This window comes from Capra hircus, chromosome 9, assembly GCF_001704415.2.
Source record: "Capra hircus breed San Clemente chromosome 9, ASM170441v1, whole genome shotgun sequence".
Classification (NCBI taxonomy): Eukaryota; Metazoa; Chordata; class Mammalia; order Artiodactyla; family Bovidae; genus Capra; species Capra hircus.
This window is the reverse complement of record NC_030816.1, coordinates 54,753,861-54,774,619: the sequence shown is the minus strand read 5'-3', so window position 1 is coordinate 54,774,619 and position 20,759 is coordinate 54,753,861. Positions and strand designations below refer to the sequence as shown.

The 20,759-nt window shown below is 36.4% G+C and overlaps 1 protein-coding gene across 3 annotated transcripts in view; it reads right to left on the bottom strand.

The window, feature by feature from the left end:
* LAMA2 (laminin subunit alpha 2) overlaps nt 1-20,759 on the bottom strand; it is a 677,281-nt gene that overhangs the window by 208,785 nt on the left and 447,737 nt on the right. For all 3 annotated transcript variants that reach the window (XM_005684731.3, XM_005684732.3, XM_018053196.1), the window contains exons 24-29: nt 20,092-20,235; nt 19,220-19,399; nt 18,929-19,117; nt 18,712-18,845; nt 15,031-15,148; nt 6,097-6,231 (exon numbers count right to left, since the gene is read on the bottom strand). In XM_005684731.3, the coding sequence (XP_005684788.2) occupies nt 6,097-6,231; nt 15,031-15,148; nt 18,712-18,845; nt 18,929-19,117; nt 19,220-19,399; nt 20,092-20,235 (900 nt within the window). The remainder of the gene's footprint in view (nt 1-6,096; nt 6,232-15,030; nt 15,149-18,711; nt 18,846-18,928; nt 19,118-19,219; nt 19,400-20,091; nt 20,236-20,759) is intronic.

The window sequence follows — 20,759 nt, the reverse complement described above, 5'->3', positions numbered from 1 at the left end:
CACACTGCAGATTCTATTAATACACTGGGGTAAAATTCACCTGGACCTTCAAAATCACACTCATTCCATCAGCTAAAAGTATGATTACTCTCACCCATAATCAGCAAGTATTATTTTGTACTGGATTTGAAACCTGATTCTAATACATTTTACCCAAGGCTCTATAAGTTACTTAATATTTTTTAGGATTAATTTTCAGAGTTATAATAAAATACTGATAATTCCTATCTTGGTAAGATAAATAAGATAAGGTTTATTTTAAAAAGACCTTAACATAGTAGATTCTAGTTATGAGTTTACTGAAGATGGAGCTCATTGCTTAACCATGGAGACTGACAGTGTTACGGACAACAGAGCAGATCCATGATAGATATTTATTTTATCCTTTCACAATTCTTAAAATAAGAATTGTGATAGAGTAAAAATAACATTTTCACAACTTGTTTAGTCTTGAGAAAGTTATTTGTGCCACCTGAGATTTCAATATTCCCATGTAAAATATTGGAGAAATAATATTGACTATGTAAGTCACTCAGTCATGTCTTACTCTTTGTGACCCTATGGACTATAGCCTGCCAGGCTCTCTGTGGGATTTCCCAGGCAAAAATACTGGAGTGGGTTGCCATTTCCTCCTCCAGGGGATCTTCCCAACCCAGGGATTGAACCAGTGTTTCTTATGTTTCCTGCACCGGTAGGTGGGTTCTTTACCACTAGTGGCACCTGGCAAGCCCAATATTGACTATAGATATAGTGAAATTAAATGAGAATATATATGTGTATAAAAAGACAAAGCTATAGATGTGTTATATAAACTCCTAAAACTCTATCTAATCTATTTTTATGATTGTGTGTGTGTGTGTGTGTGTGTGTATGGATTAGCATTAATTCACCTACCTCTTCTCCCCTTCTAGCATGAGGTTCAATATCTTGTAGGTTTTACTATTTCATTTTGAAGAAAATTTTCCTTAAGAGGCAATGGTAACTTAGATATTGGTAATAACATGCCTATGTCTAGGATATATTAGCATCTATGAAGAAGCAACAGCTCTCTTGTAAGTGTCATTAGGAATTATTAAGAGGGTAGTTACAAAGTGATGTGAGTTTTATTTTACAGCTGAAATGTTTAGCTTGTGAAATTTTCTATAGTTTTTTTCCTACTCTTTACTTTTGAAGAAAGGAATAAAGGAACAGAAAAAAACAAAATAAGAGAAAATCTAGCATAGCACTAGATATAGCAATGCTTTTTACAATAATTTTTGATTACTTACCATCTGATTGGTTCTTAGACTATGAATGGTAGATAATATGCATGGTAATAATCATCTTTATTATCATTAATCACCATAGCTATTACTTCTACTATAGAGCTTATCATGTGCCAAGTAATGTTCTAAGCCTTTTATCTAGTATTTCATTGAATCCACAGAAAAATTCTATGATTCAGTACTGTTATTATCTTCATTTTATAAATGAGGAATATAAGACACCATTGAGGTGAAATAAGTTGACTAAGCTTACATAGCCCATAATGGATGAAGCCAGAATTTGAGTCAAGGCAGTCTGACCACAGAGTCATGTTTATAACCACCATGTCAACATAGAGGGCATTGCACTATGTAGTAGATATGATATTTAACTGGGAAACACAGTAAAAATAACAAAGAAATTAGCATGCTTCAGTTGCTTCAGATATACCATTGGAGTAATCATAGTTATTTCCTATTTGCCTCATGAAGCATTTCAAAGATGAACAAAGTTGCCTAAACTCAAAAGTTGTAAGCTCCCTGAAGGAAAATATAAAAATTCAGAGCACAATAATTTATACTAGCTGTGTATGTCTGATGCATCTATGTATTTATTTTTATTTCACATAGGGATATCAGAAAATAGAGCTTATAGTAAGAATTGTTGGCACAAAAATAGTTATAATAACCAGTTGGTCTAAAGAGTACAGACAGTATAAATACAACAACTTTTATCTGAAATAAAAATGAAATTAAACTGTATCTTTACGAGGATTTCTAAATTAGTCATTGTTGTTCAGTTGCTAAGTTGTGTCTGATTCTTTGTGACCCTGTGAACTGCAGGACATCAGGCTTCCTTGTCCTTGACCATCTTCTGGAGTTTGCTCAAACTCATGTCCATTGAGTCAGTGAAGCTAGCCGACTATCTTATCCTCTGTCGCCCACCTTCTCCTCCTGCCCTCAATTTTTCCCAGCATCGTATGGATTGACATTACTATTATAATTTCCAGTGAAGATAGCATAAGAAAGAAAAATGCATTTAATTCTCACTTAAGAATGTATGTTAACCACCTCTGAAATTATCTATTGAATTTTACAAGCCAGAAGGTTGGAAAAAAACATTACTCTTAAACCAAATGACAATTATTTCAAGAATTCAAGGATGGTTAGTATCTTCATCTCCACTCCAGTCCTCACAAATAAGCGTATTATAAATTTCCATATTCTGTCTTGATTGAAAGAAGATAGGCTTTAAGAAGTCAGAATAAAAAGTTGTCTTAATAGGATGAAAAATATTTACCTTAAACTAATCACCAGAATTGTACTTTGTGATAAAAGATCTGAGTCATTCTTATTAAAATCATTAATAAGATAGGAAGCTGACCACCCTCCTATATAACATTTTTTGATACTTAAAGCAAAACTATGAAACTATTATATGAGAGATAGCTCTGGCAAGGAAGACACATATATAGTTTTTTGAAAATATTGTAAATATAAACATAACAATCAACTAAGAAATGTCTAGAGCTAGAAAGAAAGTGGTTGGATATTAAAAATCATGTAAAAAATCTATTTTGTTAATATTTACCAGTAATGACCAGTTAATAAATACATTGAAACAAAAAATATAACGCTTACCATTAAGAGGAAAATGTAAGATATGTGGCAATAATTTTAACATAAGAAATGCATAGCCCATATAGGTAATACTAAAAAAACTATGAGACATAAAATGTTTGAAAGTGAAGAGTATCATATTCTTTAGGTTTAGGGAGGATAATTCAATAGTGTAAAGATGATGATTGTTTATGAATAGCTTAATACAATTCAAATAAAAGTTCTAAAGCTATTTTTTTGGGAAGAGAGGAAATAGTGAATCAAAATGTCATTTGAAAGAATATATAAGTACAATAAGCTAAGAAAATTAGAAAAAGAAGTGTAGCAAAGGGCCTTGCTTTACTAGAATTTATAATTTACCATAAAATGAAGGTAATCAGGGCATTATAATAGGAACTAAAATGTAAGGAGTAAAGAATAGATGCTCTTTAAAACATATCTTAACACGAGCAAAAGAAATAAGTATCTATTCAGACACCATGATGTGTCAAGGAGAAAAGGAAATATTATTAAGTAAATATTTCTTTAAAGTAACATATTTGAAGAAAAATTATCTCCCCACATTATAATAAACTCTGGAAAGATTAAAAAGTTGGATCTAAAATGTAATCATAGAAATAATGGTAAATACTATGCAATCTCGGTATAGATATTGAAAGTCATTGCCTGAGGGAGATCACCATGAGAAGGAATATTGTTAGAGAAGCAAATTGCTTCAAGGATTCAGTCCTAGGAATATCAATATATTGATTTCAGGTAATGAGGAGAAAACAGAAAAGAAAACTATCAAAGAGCAGACTTTATCAAGAAAATCCCGAGAATAGCATGTCCAGAAAATTAAACTGAACAAAAGCTTCAAGAGGAATGGGTGATTCAGAGTAGCAAACGCTGCTGATAAATCAAATACAATGAAGACCTGAACACTAACTGTTGGTATGTGTAATAGTGGTAGAGGGAAAGCCTGATTTTAGTAGTTTAAGGGAGAATGGTAGGAGAGAAATTGTAGATGGAGTATAAGCTCTTTTCTATATTACAGGAGATGAATGAAGTAGTAGAAGTCAAGAGGGAAAGTGGAGTCAAGAGAGATGTATTTATTTATTTCTTTTTCTAGAGAGAAGAGTCAAAATGTGATTCAGAAGGGAGAGGAGAGTAATGGTGGGCAGAGTGATGCTCCTGAGTCGGGGAGAGCAGAGTGATGCTTTTGAGTCGGAGAGAGGGCATAAGTGGCACACCTGTTTTTTTCTATAAACAAGACAGTTCATCCAAACTCATGGAAGAATGAGAGTAATTGCCTACAGATGCAGAAAAATAGGTGTATGTGTTAGTGGGAGCTTGGGTTAGTTCTCTTCTGTTGCTTCTAATTTCCAGTGAAATAAGAAGAAGCAAGGCCACCAGCTGAAAGTAAAGATGGAAATGGGTCTGGAAGGGTTTGAAGCTTGAAGAGGGAAGACAAAGTATGAAATTATCATCCAGGAAAGTGATCAAGATGCTGGACTGGAGAGATGTGGCATGCTGGAATTGCAGCAGACAGGTTCCATTTGCACAAGTGATAGTGAATGTATGGTGAGACTAGTCAGCATAATCATGTGTTCTCCAACAGCCACATTCAGCTTAGAAGGCACAGGTATTCGAGGAGTCGGATTTAGCCAGAGTTAGAATTCACCGAGTAAATGCTAGTAAATGAGTAGTAATAAGAGAAATGAACATTACAAAGCAGAGATAGTAAAGGGTCATGGATATTAAGCTGGTTAGAAAGTGAGGGCATGGGAGACACAAGAAATGATAAAAGATGTGCATGTCAATGATGAGACTAAAAATATTGACACTGAAGTATTAACAAATGAAAAGTGAAGTCGCTCAGTCATGTTCAACTCTTTGCAACTCCATGGACTATATAGTCCATGGAATTCTCCAGGGCAGAATAATGGAGTGGGTAGTCATTCCCAGTCAAAGGAGGGGATGGTTTACCTTGAGACTATAGAAGCTCTCAGTTCCTGATAATGACAAACTCTCGGAAAGGCTCGTGGAGTGAGGACAAGACACTAAGGTTAAGGGTGTGGAGGAGTTCATTTTGTGGGCATCAGAATCAGCAGGAATCATGACAGAAGTGGTGGTACAGTGAATGGCAATGACTCAAGTGAAAACTCTTCCAGGAATGTGGTGGTAGGCGACCTGAGAGTTAGAAGACAGTTTCAACAAGCAGGTATAGTGGGCAAATGAATGGAGACGTGAGATTCAAAGCTGGGGGTTGTTACAGAGGAGAAAAGGGTGATATGAAAGTGGCCCCACCTTCAGCGTGAGGGGAATGAAGAGTGTGAGAAAAAACAGTGGCTTTCCCTTGAGAGCACGGCTGGGGGAGCAATGTGTTGGGAAACCACGTTTGACATTGAGCAAATGAAGAGGAAATCAAGGGAAGAGGGAGATTATGTAGGGATTCTGCTGATTTCTGGTCATGGGTTCCACAAGGCTCCACGGGGGTTTGGTTTCAGAAGACTAGGAGAGGTAGTGAAGGAGCTCAGCAGAGACACCCAGAACTGTGTGGGGATTAGATTTTGGGGGCCCCAAGTGGTGGCATGGAAAACTTGAATTTCTCCACAGTCCTGATTGTTCCAGGGATGAGAAAATGGGATTTTAGCAGGAATCTCACAACAATTAAAAAAAAAGAGCAATTAAAAATTCTTTAAAAAGTTAAATTATGGGATATCAAATCAAAAAGTGTAAAGATTTGTAAAGACTAATAATATGCTCGTGATATGTACATTTTTAAAAAATGCAGGACATAAAATTACACCTATGGTATCATATAAATCTTTATAAGCAAATACATAAACTTGGTGGGAAACACATAAAATATTAAATGTCTATCTTGAATTTTTGATGAATTTTTTCTTTAATACTTTTCTATAATTTATGAATTTCTTACAAAGAGTTTATTTTTAATTATAATCAGAAAAAAACCCTTGTGATTCTGGTACTTGTCTAAGATGCTGTTGGTATTAATATATTATTTCTTGATATGAGCAGTGATTTTTCCAGTTATAATTTTTAAATTATTTTAAAAAATGCATAGTATGATGTCTTTTCTTCAAATGTTTCTTACACACACACACTCACACACATATGTATACAATTAAGTTCCCTGCAGGTTAGCTGATCTTTGCACTCAGTTTATGAATATGTGTAAGGAGAAACAAGAACATGGGCTTTATTCAAGAAAGGCTCAGGTGAATACCTGGCATACGGAAGTTTCAGGGTCACACAGGTTACTATGTCCATGACACTGACAAGGAACACAGGTTCCCAGGGTTGGTCCAGGGGTACGGCCACCTGGCTCAGAACGCAGTCGATAAAATCCCGGCATGCATGTCTGAAAGAAAACGGAGCCAATTAGGAGAGCCAACTTGGAAAGCTTTCTTTAGCAAGACTTGGGTTCTTCAGTAGTTAAAAAGAAAGATATTTTTCATCCCATCAGTGGGAAAGGCAACCCCACTTACAAACAGTGAATGTCACTTTTGATTTCTAATGTGTATTTCTGCCTGGTCCATCAAGTATACAGGCAGCATCTGTGTTATCAGATGTTAGCAAAGGAAAGTTGTCATTTGCAAATACCACTCAGCCTGAACAAACTTCACATAGTCTTTTTTCTTGAGGAAGAAGTTTGTTTTTAAATAAAATTGTCATATGGACTAAGAGAATCCCAGTGTCCTTGACAACCTAAAAGCTGTCTCCACTGTGTTTGATGGGAAGCTAGAAAATGTCAAGTGAGACTCAGCAAAAAATTAAATAAAAAGTACTGCGGTTGCATTATTTATATAGGTATAATTTAAAGACTATAAAAGTTAGAAATTCAAAATAATAGCTTTACATGTCTTGGGAATATTAGGCCACCAATAAAATGTATCTTTTCTTGATGTAGTTTTTCTCATCTTGCAATAAAAATCCGAGGGCAAACAGGAAACTGCTAACAAAGCTGACAGATGCAAAATCAAGGCTTCCATCTTCATTCGGGTGTATTATGTAAATTTATCAAGAAACATCATTGGCTCTTTGGAAGAAAGCCCATTTTTCTGAAGAGGAAATGAGAACAGTCCTGTGTTTTGGGCTCAGATCTCTTAGTATGCAAAGCTGCTGCATTTACCAGCCATTGTTGATTTATGAGTAAGAGGTAGGAGCTAGTTTTTCAGATTCCACTAAAGATTATGAAGGGATGTTATCCATGTCAACTTTTTTCCATAGGATATCTTGCTCCCACTGATGAGAGAAGTGACTGATGAATAAGCAGGGGAAAATATTAAATTAAGAACTTCTTAATGCCTTTGCATTCTTTTGGTTCTGAACCAAAAGAACCAAAGCAGGGTGGAGTAGGTAGAGTTTCCTTGGAAAAAGAAAACGACCAATAATCTGCACTCTCTTGTTTATTTTGATTTGGATAATGTGAGAGTACTTCAATTAAGCACTTAAGATTCTCTCTGCTTTTATCTTGGCCTGTAGGAAATTCTAATGAGATATAATAATGTCCTGGATTTGAGCAAGCTGATAAAACCAGGAATAGTATTCAAAATATTTGGAGTCCTATTTATCTTACAGTGGAAGAATCAGATACTTGAATAAGTTTATTCATATTATTCAAAATCAAGGTTCATTTTTGCTATTATTACCAAGTAAGGTATGGAAATTATGGTTCAGGAATTCATTTAAGCATAATTGAGGCATCAATCTAAGGTATATTTTAAAATGTTACACAGTGTAGGTTGTTCCAACTCTGGTGCATGCTGACTGTAGAATAAAATCGGATTCTTTTGGTATAGATTTCATCCTTGGATACCTATATACTTATTGTTATTTTACTGGTATATTTTCTTGGGGGGGTGTCTTTTAAGATCACACAAATTGAGAGTTTCTAGCTCTATTTTTTAAATCAAATAGAAGTTTAAAACAAGTCTTACAAGAAGAATAACATTAAGAGATGGTCATTTTCATTGAGGAATCATATGCAATTCAATGTTATCGACTGAATGTAAAGGAGCCCTGGCAGGTGAAATTTACTGTAATATACCCAGTTTCTCTTATTGCTATGGCTTTTCTCTGGAAAGAGCAGGACAAAGTAGAAAAGCACCCCGGGGGAGTACAAGTCTAGGCTTCAACTCAAGCTCTATATGGAAGCTTCTAGGCCTGTCTCTGTGATTCTGAACCCTGGCTGCACACAGAATTGTCTGAGGAGCTTTAAATACTGATACCTGGCTCTGCCCCCAGAGATTCTCATATAATTGGTGGAAAGCTGGGCCAGTGTTAGTTGTAAAACTCACAGGAGGGTCTAATAAGCAGCCAGGATTGAGAATTACTGGCACGCTCCTCACTCTCTGCTGGAAATGTGTGTCTTTGAAGGGCATACAGACTCTGGCACTGTGACATCGACGAATATAGAAGCCTTGATTTTCCAAGTTTGTTTTGCCAGAGGGATACAGGCAAATCACTTGGTGTCACTGAGATGTGGTTTCCTCATCCCACAAATGAGCATACGTATTAACTCAGTTGTTTTCTGAAGTTTCTACAGATTAATTGTGTGTCTTTATAGATCAAATTTCTAAGAGTTAGCAAAAAAAAAACCAAAAAAACACTACTCCACAATACAAGAGAAACTTAAAACACTTTGTAAAGGAATGTAAATGCATTTATTCCTCTTTAATCTCCTACTCTTGTGGATCTTATTTGTATTTATTTTTTCTGTTTTTCACATTGCTGAGGATGCTTTTTAAAATCAGATGTTTTTCTTCTCAGTCAACTAGGGCAAAATTCATGAGAATCATTATGTTTGAGTTGGGAACAAAAGAGGAAAGATAATAGTTACTTTTTAAAGTCCTGTTTAAAAATCCATTCTGGAACAAAATAAAAAATTATTGAAAGGCAAGTAAATAAACATGGTCCTAATCTTATCCCTTTTTTTCCTAACTCAAACTTTTCCCAAGTTCTCTTCTTCTCTTGTGCAGAAATTATTCAGAGCTCAATTTTCTTCTGCTCTTCTTCCATGTTTGTCTTCATAATATGGTATCCCATCAAACTGTTAGAACTGAACTGTACAAAAATGTGGGAGGGAGGAGAAAAGGGAATGTGAGACCGAGTAGAAAGACAACATGCTCCAGGTGTGAGGTCACACAACACCCCTCTATCCTCCTCAGAGTTTAATAATAAAAATAGATACTTGTGCTGTTGCTAGTAAAAAACACTGTCTTGTATCTTTACATGGGTTTTACAATCAGACAATCCTGGGTTTACTTCTTGTTCTACCACTTACTACAGATGACTTGAACAGATCTTAAATGCTATGGACTGAAGTTTCCTCACCTGGAATAAAAGCATGTTGCAGAACTTAGTGGCTGACTATTAATGTATCTGGGGCTTCCCAAGTGGCGCTAGTGGTAAAGAATCCGCCTGCCAATGCAGGAGACATAAGAGATGTGGGTTCAATCCGTGGGTTGGGAAGATCCCCTGGAGAAGGACATGACAACCTACTCCAGTATTCTTGTCTGGAGAATCCAATGGACAGAGAAGCCTGGCAGGCTATAGTCCATAAGGCCACAAAAAGTTGGGCATGACTGAAGTGACTTAGCATGCACGCACACATTCATGTATGAAGGTTTTTTAAGCCAGGTTCAAATAGCTGTTCACTGTCTTCTAACTGTGTGATAAAGGGCAAGTCTCCTAACCTGCCTAGGCTTTCATTTCCTCACCCATAAAATGATAATCGTAATACACTCAATGTTGGTGTAAGTATATTAGGGAATGCACGTAACATTGTGAAGGATACAGTAAGCACTCAGTAAATGGTCAGTTGTGTGTGTGTTTTTTAACAGGGTTGCTGTGAGGATTAAATGAGATGATGGGTGTGTGCAGTGCTTGAAATTTAATAAATCAATATGAGTTGTTTCTATTCCAGATAACTTTTTAGATAGTCATCAAGAATATACTAAAAAAAAAAAAAAAAGGCAATGGTGATCGTTCTTTACTGCACTGAGAAACACACTTACAATGTATGCCACTTACCCATACCATGTTCCTTAATATTTAATGAATATGAAAATAGTCTTTGGGTCTTCCATGTACAATGAAAGTGGTAAAGGACATTCCCAGAAGTATGCATGTATAAGAAAAAAGTCTAGTCTTACTATTTTGTCTTTTGAGTTTTATGAGCTGGTAATAGGTATACATTGAGTATTTAAAAAACTTATTTTGGGCAGCCACCTGACAGTTTGTGAGAGATGATCCAGTATATACTAACCATTCAACCATGAGTCAGAAGCACTATTAAAATATGATGGAAGGGGAAAGATGATGAAATGAACAAAACATCATGAAGAGATTATTTGTGAATATCTCATTTCCATAATCTTATTGCAGAGAACCACATATTCAATGACGAATAGTTTCAGTTTCTGCATACACCCTAACCTAAGATTAGGTCAGTTGAGAAAACAATGTTTACTGAGGTAATAGTGAGGAGCAGCTTAGGTAAAGTATGGTAATCTAAATGGCTCCCACAACAGCAAATATGATGAGGAAATTGTGTTTTTATTTGATATGTATCTAAAGGTAACCCAGTCTCTACTTCTAAAGATAAATTATAAAAAGTAATCATTTCTAGAACTGACATTTTCAATGAACAAGGCTATAGTATTATAACCCTATAGGTGATAGACAATGCTGCTGCTGCTGCTAAGTTGCTTCAGTTGTGTCTGACTCTGTGCGACCCCATAGACAGCAGCCCACCAGGCTCCCCCGTCCCTGGGATTCTCCAGGCAAGAACACTGGAGTGGGTTGTCATTTCCTTCTCCAATGCATGAAAGTGAAAAGTCAAAGTGAAGTTGCTCAGTCGTTTCCGACCCTTAGCGACCCCATGGACCATAGCCCACTAAGCTCCTCCGTCCATAGGATTTTCCAGGCTTGGAGCTGGTGCATGGGGATGACCCAGAGAGATGTTATGGGGAGGGAGGTGGGAGGGGGGTTCATGTTTGGGAACGCATGTAAGAATTAAAGATTTTAAAATTAAAAAAAATAAAAAATTAAAAAAAAAAAAAGAGTACTGGAGTGGGTTGCCATTGCCTTCTCCAATAGACAATGCTAGGTCCTCACAACTGGCTGTATTTACTACGGTAACGAACACTTAATTTTGTTTATTTGAAACCACATTTCTGTATAAAAACATGAAATGAGTAACTTGTAAATGCAGATGTCTCTAGAATACCTTACATTTGGTGAAAATATTGTAAAGGAATTGCTTTGTGTATTCACGACCCAAAGCATATGTTACTAGAATGGGATGTATTAATTTAAACCTGTCCTTAGTTCTTGCTTTGATGATGAGATTTTATGCCTGAGTAATTACACTTTAGAATCAAGATGAATTATAAACAAGATGCATAATGGATTAGAGGCAATGGGTTGTGGAGAAAACCTCAGGTACCTTATTATAAGAGATTGGTCTTTATCGCCTAATCTTGCCACTAAAGATATTACTGTAATTACTGTCTGTCCATAGGAGTTTAAGTGAAATTCACAGGACATAGGTGAAGCCACCAATGCAGATCAGAGTTTGTATGTATGTCTGGTTTTTCTTGATTTTTTTCATATAATATTTGCTTTATTTGTGCTAATTTATATTTTCATATAATGATGGAAACTTACTAAAATTAATAGGAAAGTACATTTTAGAATATACTAGTTAAAAGCTTGTTGATTATAATAAGATGAGTTTTAACATTTAAAATCTGGAATGGAAGGTATGTGTGTGTGTGTGTGTGAAAGTAGATTGCATTAAAATCATTTGTTTCTTTGCTAATATTTTTCTTTATAAGGGAAGAGTATACTTTTATATAAATGCAGAAAATATAGCTGTAGTGAGTTTCTTTTTAAGATATCTAAAGGTCAATCTTGATTACTTACTCAATATCTTGTATAGAAAAATAATATTGTAGAACCAGAGAATGTTGGAACTACAAAACCCAACCTGTAATTTTATAGATTGGATAACTATATAATAACTAAGGCCGATAGCAATTAAGGGATTGACCAAGGTCACACAGTGAGACAGCAGTGCAGTCAACATTCCTTGGGATAAATAAAATTCCACCTTTTGTCTAGAAAAATCTCAAATTCATTCTATTGTTATCTTTTTTCATGCTCATTGTAAAGGTAGCATATTCTGTATGTGCCTTTTTCACTCTGTTTTTCACATCCCCACTGTGTGTACATCTGTATATTTCACACATATTGGGTTGTGATTTTAAGTACAATATACATACTTATTGTGCTGAGTCACTCAGTTGTGTCTAACTATTTGTGACCCTATGGTCTGTAGCCCAGCAGGCTCCTCTGTCCATGGAATTTTCCAGGTAAGAATACTGGAGCATGTTGCCATTTCCTATTCCAGGGATATAGTTACTGGTATATGTGCAAAAGAATACATGTGTATGAAGGAGTTATGACAATAAGGAGATGGATTATTTGTTCATTCAAATAAATATTACTGTTCAGAGCAGTCACAGAGCTAAAAATTTATTCCAAAAATATTTCACAGATATTTACAGTTATTCTTATGAAATGGTTTTATGACTATGTGAAATTCATATGATGAAAGCTAAGTTGAATGACATTTCAATTTACAATGGAGATTTTATATTTATATTTTCATTTACATTAATCCACATGATGATTGTACAAAAAAACCCAAACAAACCCAAAGTCCAGTAACAAAAAGCAAATGCCCTGTTCAACTGGAGGAGTTAGGGAGGATTCACCCAAACCAAATGCCTTTCTATTTTCATCATACCATGCCACCTCTCAGGAGAGTCATGTTCATTGTTTTAAAGTTATATTTCACCTGCCTTGCAAGCCATACTTAATAGAACTTCTCAAATCCTATTAACAAAAGCTATACAAAATTATAGTCCTCCCTCATTATCTGCCAGGAGATTAGTTCCTGGAGTCTCCATTGATCCTGAAATCTGACTCAGCTCTCTCATATCCATGGATTCAGCATTAGTGGATTCAAGCAACCACGGATGGAATTTTTGACTGCAGTTGGTGGGATCCATGGAATGGAAACTGGTGGAGGGCCCATTGTATGCTTACTGAAAAAAATTCATACATAAGTGGATCCAGGCAGTTCTCAGTTGTTCAAGGGTCCACTATATTTATAAATAAATACACAGATGTATAACTATTTATTCCAGGAATAATACTATTAACCACATTAACTAATAATGACTCCACCAGGCACTGTGATAAGTGCTTAAGTTCTAGTTCATTTAGTCTTTCTGTGATTCTTGGGCAGTAGATGGGAGAGGTGTTAAAAATATCTAACTGGTGTGTGGGGGGGCCACCAACCAATCTAAGAGGAAAGAATTTGCTGTAGAGCTGGAGCAAGCCATGGAGGCCCCTCCCAGGCCAGCCAGTTGCTGCACTGAGGGGTCTGAAGGAGAGGGACTGGGTGTGTTGGCAGTTACTCAAGGTCTTGGGGATTTACCAGCTGAAGCCAAAGCAGGTTTATAAGCTGCACAAGGTCTCAGCCTTAGTATATAATGAAGTAGAGATCCAAACCCAGGCCAGGTTGTCAGCAATTCCACCTTTCCCTAGATCATACCCTGAATCTGCCTGCAATGCAGGAGTACCCAGGAGACCTGGGTTTGATTCTTGGGTCGGGAAGATCCCCCTGGAGAAGGAGATGGCAACCCACTACAGTGTTCTTGCTTGGAGAATTCCATGAACAGAGGAGCCTGGCAGGCTACAGTTTATATGGTTGCAAAGAGTTGGAGATGACTGAAGTGACTTTGGTTCAGTCACAGTGTGCCAGGCTTTCCTGTCCTTCACCAACTCCAAGAGCTTCCTCAAACTCATGTCCATCGAGCTGGTGATACCATCCAACCATCTCATCCTCTGTTATTCCCTTCTGCTCCTGCCTTCAATCTTTCCCAGCATCAGAGTCTTTTCCAAGGAGTCAGTTTTCCGCATCAGGTGGCCAAAGTACTGGAGTTTCAGCTTCAGCATCAGTCCTTCCAATGAATATTCAGAACTGATTTCCTTTAGGATTGAGTGGTTGGATCTCCTTGCAGTCCAAGGGACCCTCAAGAGTCTTCTCCAACACCACAGTTCAAAAGCACCAATTCTTCAGCACTCAGCTTTCTTTGTAGTCCAACTCTCACATCCATACATGACTACTGGAAAAACTGTAGCTTTGACTAGATGGACCTTTGTTGGCAAAGTAATATCTCTGCTTTTTAATATGCTGTCTAGGTTGCTCATAGCTTTTCTTCCAAGGAGCAAGAGACTTTTAATTTCATGGAAGTGACTTAGTACAGCACTATTAAGATTTAATATTTGTAAAAGTTAAAATTGGTTCAGTTGGTAAAGAACTGGCCTGCAATGCAGGAGAGCCAGGTTCCATCTCTGAGTCAGGAAGATCCTCTGGAGAGGACTTGGCAGCCCACTCCAGTATTCTTGCCTGGGAAATCCCATGGACAGAGGAGCCTGGTGAGCTATAGTCCATTGCTAGAGTTGAACACGACTTAGTAGCTAAACCACCATCACAAAGTGAAGATCTAGAAAATTCACCAGTTCTCAAGATAGTCAAAGGAACATCTCAGAAAGTAACAAATGCAGTTTTAAAAATATAATGACTGAAGGAGAGTGGCACTGTTGGAACAAGATATGTCCTTCTGAGAAGCCTATATTAAAGGGAACAGCCTGATATTTATTGCCTAAGTTCTGACATACTGTATTTAAAAACAATCTCTCAAATTCTCTCAAATGCCAATATAATCTTATCTCATAATCACTGAAGTTTCAATGTCTCTAACTGTTCATAAAAAAGTGCCAAGAAAACAGATCAGATGCAGTAAATGGGCCTTAAGAAAACATTATTTCCTGTTTCATATTTTTACAAATCTTTTAATTTTTATTAAATATTTCCCTTGAGTTGAGATTCCTACTTCTAGGGAACAATAACATCATCTTCTTCTTACTGCAATCACATACAGTGAGTGGAAGATCAAATAAAATAGGTTGAGGGTATGCGTGAAAGTAAAACTGATTCCACTAAAGGTGGTCCTGGGATTATTTCCATTCAGCTGGTTAAGTAAGTCAGGCTTAAGCAGGTTAATTGGAGCCAGCTTACCTCACAGGACAAGCCAGAATAGCCTGGGGGACAATCACATTTTTCTATCAAGTGAGCTGGAGGAGTCACGGCTGTGATGCGTCCTTGTTCAGCTACCTCCATTGAGATTTCAGAAATCCTGGAAACAGTGAGCAAATACTTAGATGGCAGTACCAGTAAATTAAGCTCACCTAGCGAACACTCAGTCCTGCAAGAGGGGTCTTCCCAAGGTTTTGTTAACAACCACAAACTCACTCTATTGTTTTGAAGCTGCTAAATTCTCCATGTTCCACTTCTTACTCCTGCATTTTTGCTTCCTCGAAGGGTGAGATTCCGCATTAGCAAAATATTCACATAAATCATACAGTATTTAGGAAATTAGATGTCTGATGTCCTGTTGAGAAGTTATAAAGAGTTTTCCCTCCGCTTCTAAAAATGTGAGTGGCTTCAGGTAGACATGGCCAATTAATTAGATATTTTCATTCTTTCAAAGAGACAACCCAAGGTCATTCTCTGTTGGCAAATCTCCTGTCATTACTAGTGAAATTGCTTTTACTTTGCAACTGGTCCCGATTTCTTGCTCTTGAATCTCTGACTATTCTTTCAAGAACTTTAGAAAACCACCTAGAAATAATGCTTGAGCATAATATAGTAATATTGATCTCTTTCTGAAGATAAAGAACCTCTCAAATTAGTCTTTTCTTCAACTAACTTAACCCACCTTTCCTATTGGTGGAAAGGTCCTTGTAATTGAAAAAAAATTATTCACAGTGAAAATACTGATACCTTTTGCAGTAAATTGAAATTATACATTAAAAATACATGCAGTCCATAAACTCAGACTATTTCATGACTGACTAACTGGTAACATGAAATGTTCTGCAAATAAACTTTTAAATGAGACAATGAATAGTTTTGCTTCAATAAAAGGCACCTCTAAAAGCTTAAGGAGCTTGAATCATAAACTTTATAACAAGCATAGGTAGGTTTTATTGGTACTGAATTATGAATGCACATTCTGATTTGGCTCCTATTGTAATCTGTGATGTGAAGACCAGGCAGCCTTTATGAAACACATGTTCAGTTAAAATTCAGATTTCATTCTCCTCTTCTTGTAGATGCACAGCATTTGTGATATGTAAATAAACCACTCCCCTCCTTTAAGAAGGACTCTGCATTCTCTGAAGGAGTAAGAAGGTAACCTGGTGTTTGTTGAGAAATGATCTCTGCTGTTATCTCATGGTATTCTATAACCTGAGGAATTACTAGCATCATCTTCCTTTCTCTGGCACATACACATACACAACAGACTAGTGAGTATTTAAAAATCAAATGGAACCTGAATGATGTTAGCAATAGACATTTCTGCAACACATTATCTTTTTTTCCCCTGGGGAATGAGAGACTGTTTTGCCTGAATCAGGAATTTAGCCAAACTCAGACTTCTATGTAAATGAATACTAAAAAGCAAAGTTGTTAAGATCTTCAAATAAAGTTTTGTAAGAGAGTACAAAAGCAAAGAAAAAAGGAAATTTCAGTGTTAACATGTACAAAGTTGGAATCTCAAACCACATGTATAAAAAACTCTGCTTCTGAGACTGTCTAAATTTGTAACTGAATAAAGAAGTGGGGTTCTGTCTTAACTATGTTGAGAGGAAGACTCAAACATATTTCTGATCTTTGTCAAAATTCCTTGTCTTACAAAATCAAGTGCTGATCCACTGGTTTCTTTGTTTTTATGGTTACTAGGTGTTCACTCTAGTTTTCATTGACTCTAGAAAAAGTGAAGTATTTACTTATTTTAGTGTTTTTAAAAAGGAAATCCTAAGCCAAAGGATATTATTTAGTGAGGTATATGAAATAAAGTAATAAGAGAAAGGGACTTATGGGAAAAAGCAACCGTAAGGTGAAGAAAGGTGGGATCAGTGTGAGAGGTAAAGAAAGCATGATGAAAAATGCAGGACAACATCATTTCTATCAGATCTACTAACAAAATGTTCTGTGTACTAGCAAACTTTTTTACTAAAGCAGGGAACAATTTTCAAAATAAGATATTTGCACACTCACAAGGTTACTTGGTTTCTTCTTCAATATGTGAACCTGTTTGGCTTCTGTTACCTAATTTATATTTGATATTCTAAAATAATTAACAATATAATTGACAAGATATTTTGGTTCATGCTTTTTAAAATTATTTCATGGAAAGAATCTCCTGCTTGGGATTGACATATACATATTTTTATATTTAGAATATCAATAGACAATCAACAAGGACCTACGATTAAAAAAAAAGAATCTCCTATTGGAAATAAGAACTATGAAAAAGAAATCAAAGCAATACAGACTTGAAAGTGAATTTTGGTCCTTGATTTGGTCTCTACTTCTGGTGTAATCAGAAGAGCAATACGGATCTTCTGCAATAAAGAAAGGATTTTCTGCCACATGCTTAATAATGGAAACATTTGAAACATGGTATTTTTAGATTCATTGATTTGTCAATGAGAGGGTTCATAATTTTCTTTTGCTTTCCTGCACTGATCTACTATTTTGTTACATAAGATTATTTTTAAACATCTATCAATTTCAGATTCTTACAGATATAACAGAGACACTAACACACCAGAGAAACTGAGACTATGTGTATAAACTCAACTTTCTGCCTCCACAGTAAACATTTAGCTACATCTGTACAGTTCCTCATTGTATCTCATGAGATAAGTTTTCGTTATACTTGAGGCACATGACCTCAAGTAAACATGTGTACTCATGATGTTGAAGTACCACAACTTCTCTATTATTTATTTTCTCTTTATTCTATCATTTTTATGTATATCTTGCTGCTAATTCTTCCCCCTCCCTGGTCCCATGATATATAAACATGCTTACTTATCTCTCAGACTAAACAATCATCCCTGGACCTTTGACATGACCTCTTTCTTCCCTTTTACAATTTTATTCACAGAAAACAATAGTCTCCACTCATAATATTACATTCATTGAGTCCCATTAATTCCTCAAAACTTTGAGGCTCTTTCTGCCCTAGAACTTCACTAAAACTGGTATTATAATTGTTACTGGTGATTCTAACTTTCAAAGAGCCTCATTTAAATTGTACTTTTTGGGTCATTAAAAAACCATACCCCCACCTTTATAGTATTCTCATCCTTTGGCTTTCATGACAGTCATTTTTGCTCTTCTTCTGTGTACTTTCTTATTCAATGTGATCCCCAGTCTTTTCACATCATAAGGCAGAGGGAAGATGGCTATATCGTATCACACACTGGAGTCAACAGGTGTGAGTGCCTATGGTTGGAAGAGACAGGACCAACTTGGCCCTGACCAGTTCCCCTGAGGGTTGAAGGAGGACACTTTCTCAGCAATCTTGCAATGTATTTATAGCCCAGGAGCAAACTCTCTCTACCTTGCAGGACATCTTCTCCTGAATTTCTGCTTAGCATCTGAAATTCACCATGTTGAGGATCAGTTCAATATTTACCCCCTTAATCTTGCTTCTGGTTCTGTTTCTCTTTTTGGGGAAATGGTGGTGATAACTCACACCAGGTGACCCGGACGTCATTCTTGACTAGTCTTCTATCATCACACTAGCAACCCAACTTCTAAATCTTTCTTGTCTGATGTCTCACTGATCTTTCTTATAGACTTGAGAAGAAGAAACTAACTTGGATATTTATTATAGTTTACCTGCTTTGTCTCATGATATTTCCATATGTAGCCTTGATAAGAATATAATGGATATCATATAGTACATCCAGGAAGTCTTCACGGGTCACAGTTCTGCTGATTCGAGGATCATCACCATAATATTTCCATTCTTTCTGTTAATAAGAAAAGAAACCACTGTGAAGAAACTCAGTGCAAATCCATTGGCAACATGGCACCCAACACCTAACCACCTTACCTCTGTCATTTCAATTTCATGCCTTGTCAATTGGCCAATCAGAGGAGCAGCCATATGCCTGATGATAATCCTTGCATGAGCAGGAGTTCCACCTCGAATGATAACTTGCGGGTTGTATGTAGAGAAACCTGTCTCTTCCCTAGCCTCAAAATAGATGGCGTACTTGAGTTTACCGCCATAGGCCATCAACTGACAAAATAAAATGAGAAATGATGAGTCAGATAAATCTCCGAATAGCATCATTCTAAAAACATGTTTTATTTTGCTCTCATGCAACATGCTTGTCCTTACCTTCTTTCCTTCAAATTGTTCTGGAAGTTTCCAATAAAAAGGTTCCAAATGGAGCTCTTGTCTCACCAGATCCATGTGTGCAACAATCTCCGGATGTTGAAAAATGATGCCTTTTGTAGTTGTGTGCTGCAGGGCCTCATCCACCAGTGGCAGGATGGTCTGCTCGGCCTTCAGCGTCACCTGTGTGGGATCAAAACACAGCAGGGTGTTAAGTGTAAGTCTTTGGAGGCCTCCTCTAAAAGGACTGTGTATCTCGTTGTGGCCCTGTCCCCTTATGATGAAATGTTCTCATGAGAAACATAACTCATGGGCAATGAAGACAGGAGAGGCGATAAACCCTTTGGACTTGTTTGCCTAGTGAAATCTACAACATCTGTGAAACTGGTCTTTCACACTAACAAAAAGTAGAGTTGAAAAGTAGGAAGGGTTAAAGGAAAATTAAGGTTAAAAATGAACATTTTTCCACCCTAAAGAGTAACAATTCTCTAAGGCTGGTTGGAATAAATGAGCAACCAGTTCAGATTTTCATTACTACATGAGCACACATCTACTTTCTTGCTCTAATGCTCTCGCTCTGCAGAAGGCAGCTTCTTCCCATCCCCAGACATAACATTTCCCTTATAATGTTTTCCTTGCTCACTTGGCATCTATTTCCTTATCCACAGTAAATGAATACTTTTAAAGAAAGAATAAAAGAGATATCTACTCCAAACATCTAATGGCACATGGCCCCTCTACCAGTTCTAAATATGCACAGGGGAAAGGGTTACTTAAATGTTTTGCCATTTCATCCTGCCCCTTGGTGCCTGGCTAAAAGACATCAGCAGGAACTAACGTTATACCATTACATGGCTCAGCAGGTCCTTACTCACCCACGTACGGATCAGTCCTTTTGCTTCAGAGCACTGAGTAGTGGCGCCAAAGCAATAGCAGCTGCTGCAGCCAAGTGGGTTCTTGGCCTCAAGTCCGAATTTGCCAGGCCGGCACCTGTCACAGTGGATCCCTTCCACATTCACCTGAAGAAAGAGGAGAGTTCTTCAGAGTCCATATGGGAAAGTTGTGAGAGAAATAAACTCAAGAATAAATAACAGGAGAACGTTTTAAAGAAAATGAAACAAACAAAAATAAATAAATAAAAGAACACTGAATATTAGATTCACATCTCAAATAGCAGAGTAGGTAATCTCTTTGTTAGCATGTCATTGGTCTAAAAAAACACTTTATTTATAACTACATACATTATTAATAATATTGTATATTATTTTCATTTACATTTAAGCAGCACATTTACATTTAAGCAACACTGTGAGGATTATGAAAGAGTCATTAGAATTTTGAAAGTGAAATGAAATTCCACTGATTCCCAGACAGTGATGTGATGCAAAGTTGTGAAAAGCAAGAAGGATTTTAAAATATAGATTCATATAGTTATTTTGGAATACTGAATATACACACATATAGCACGTATTAAATGTAATATATAGCCATAATATGTAATAATACACCATCATACTTTTTGTTTTGTCTAGGACTTTTAATG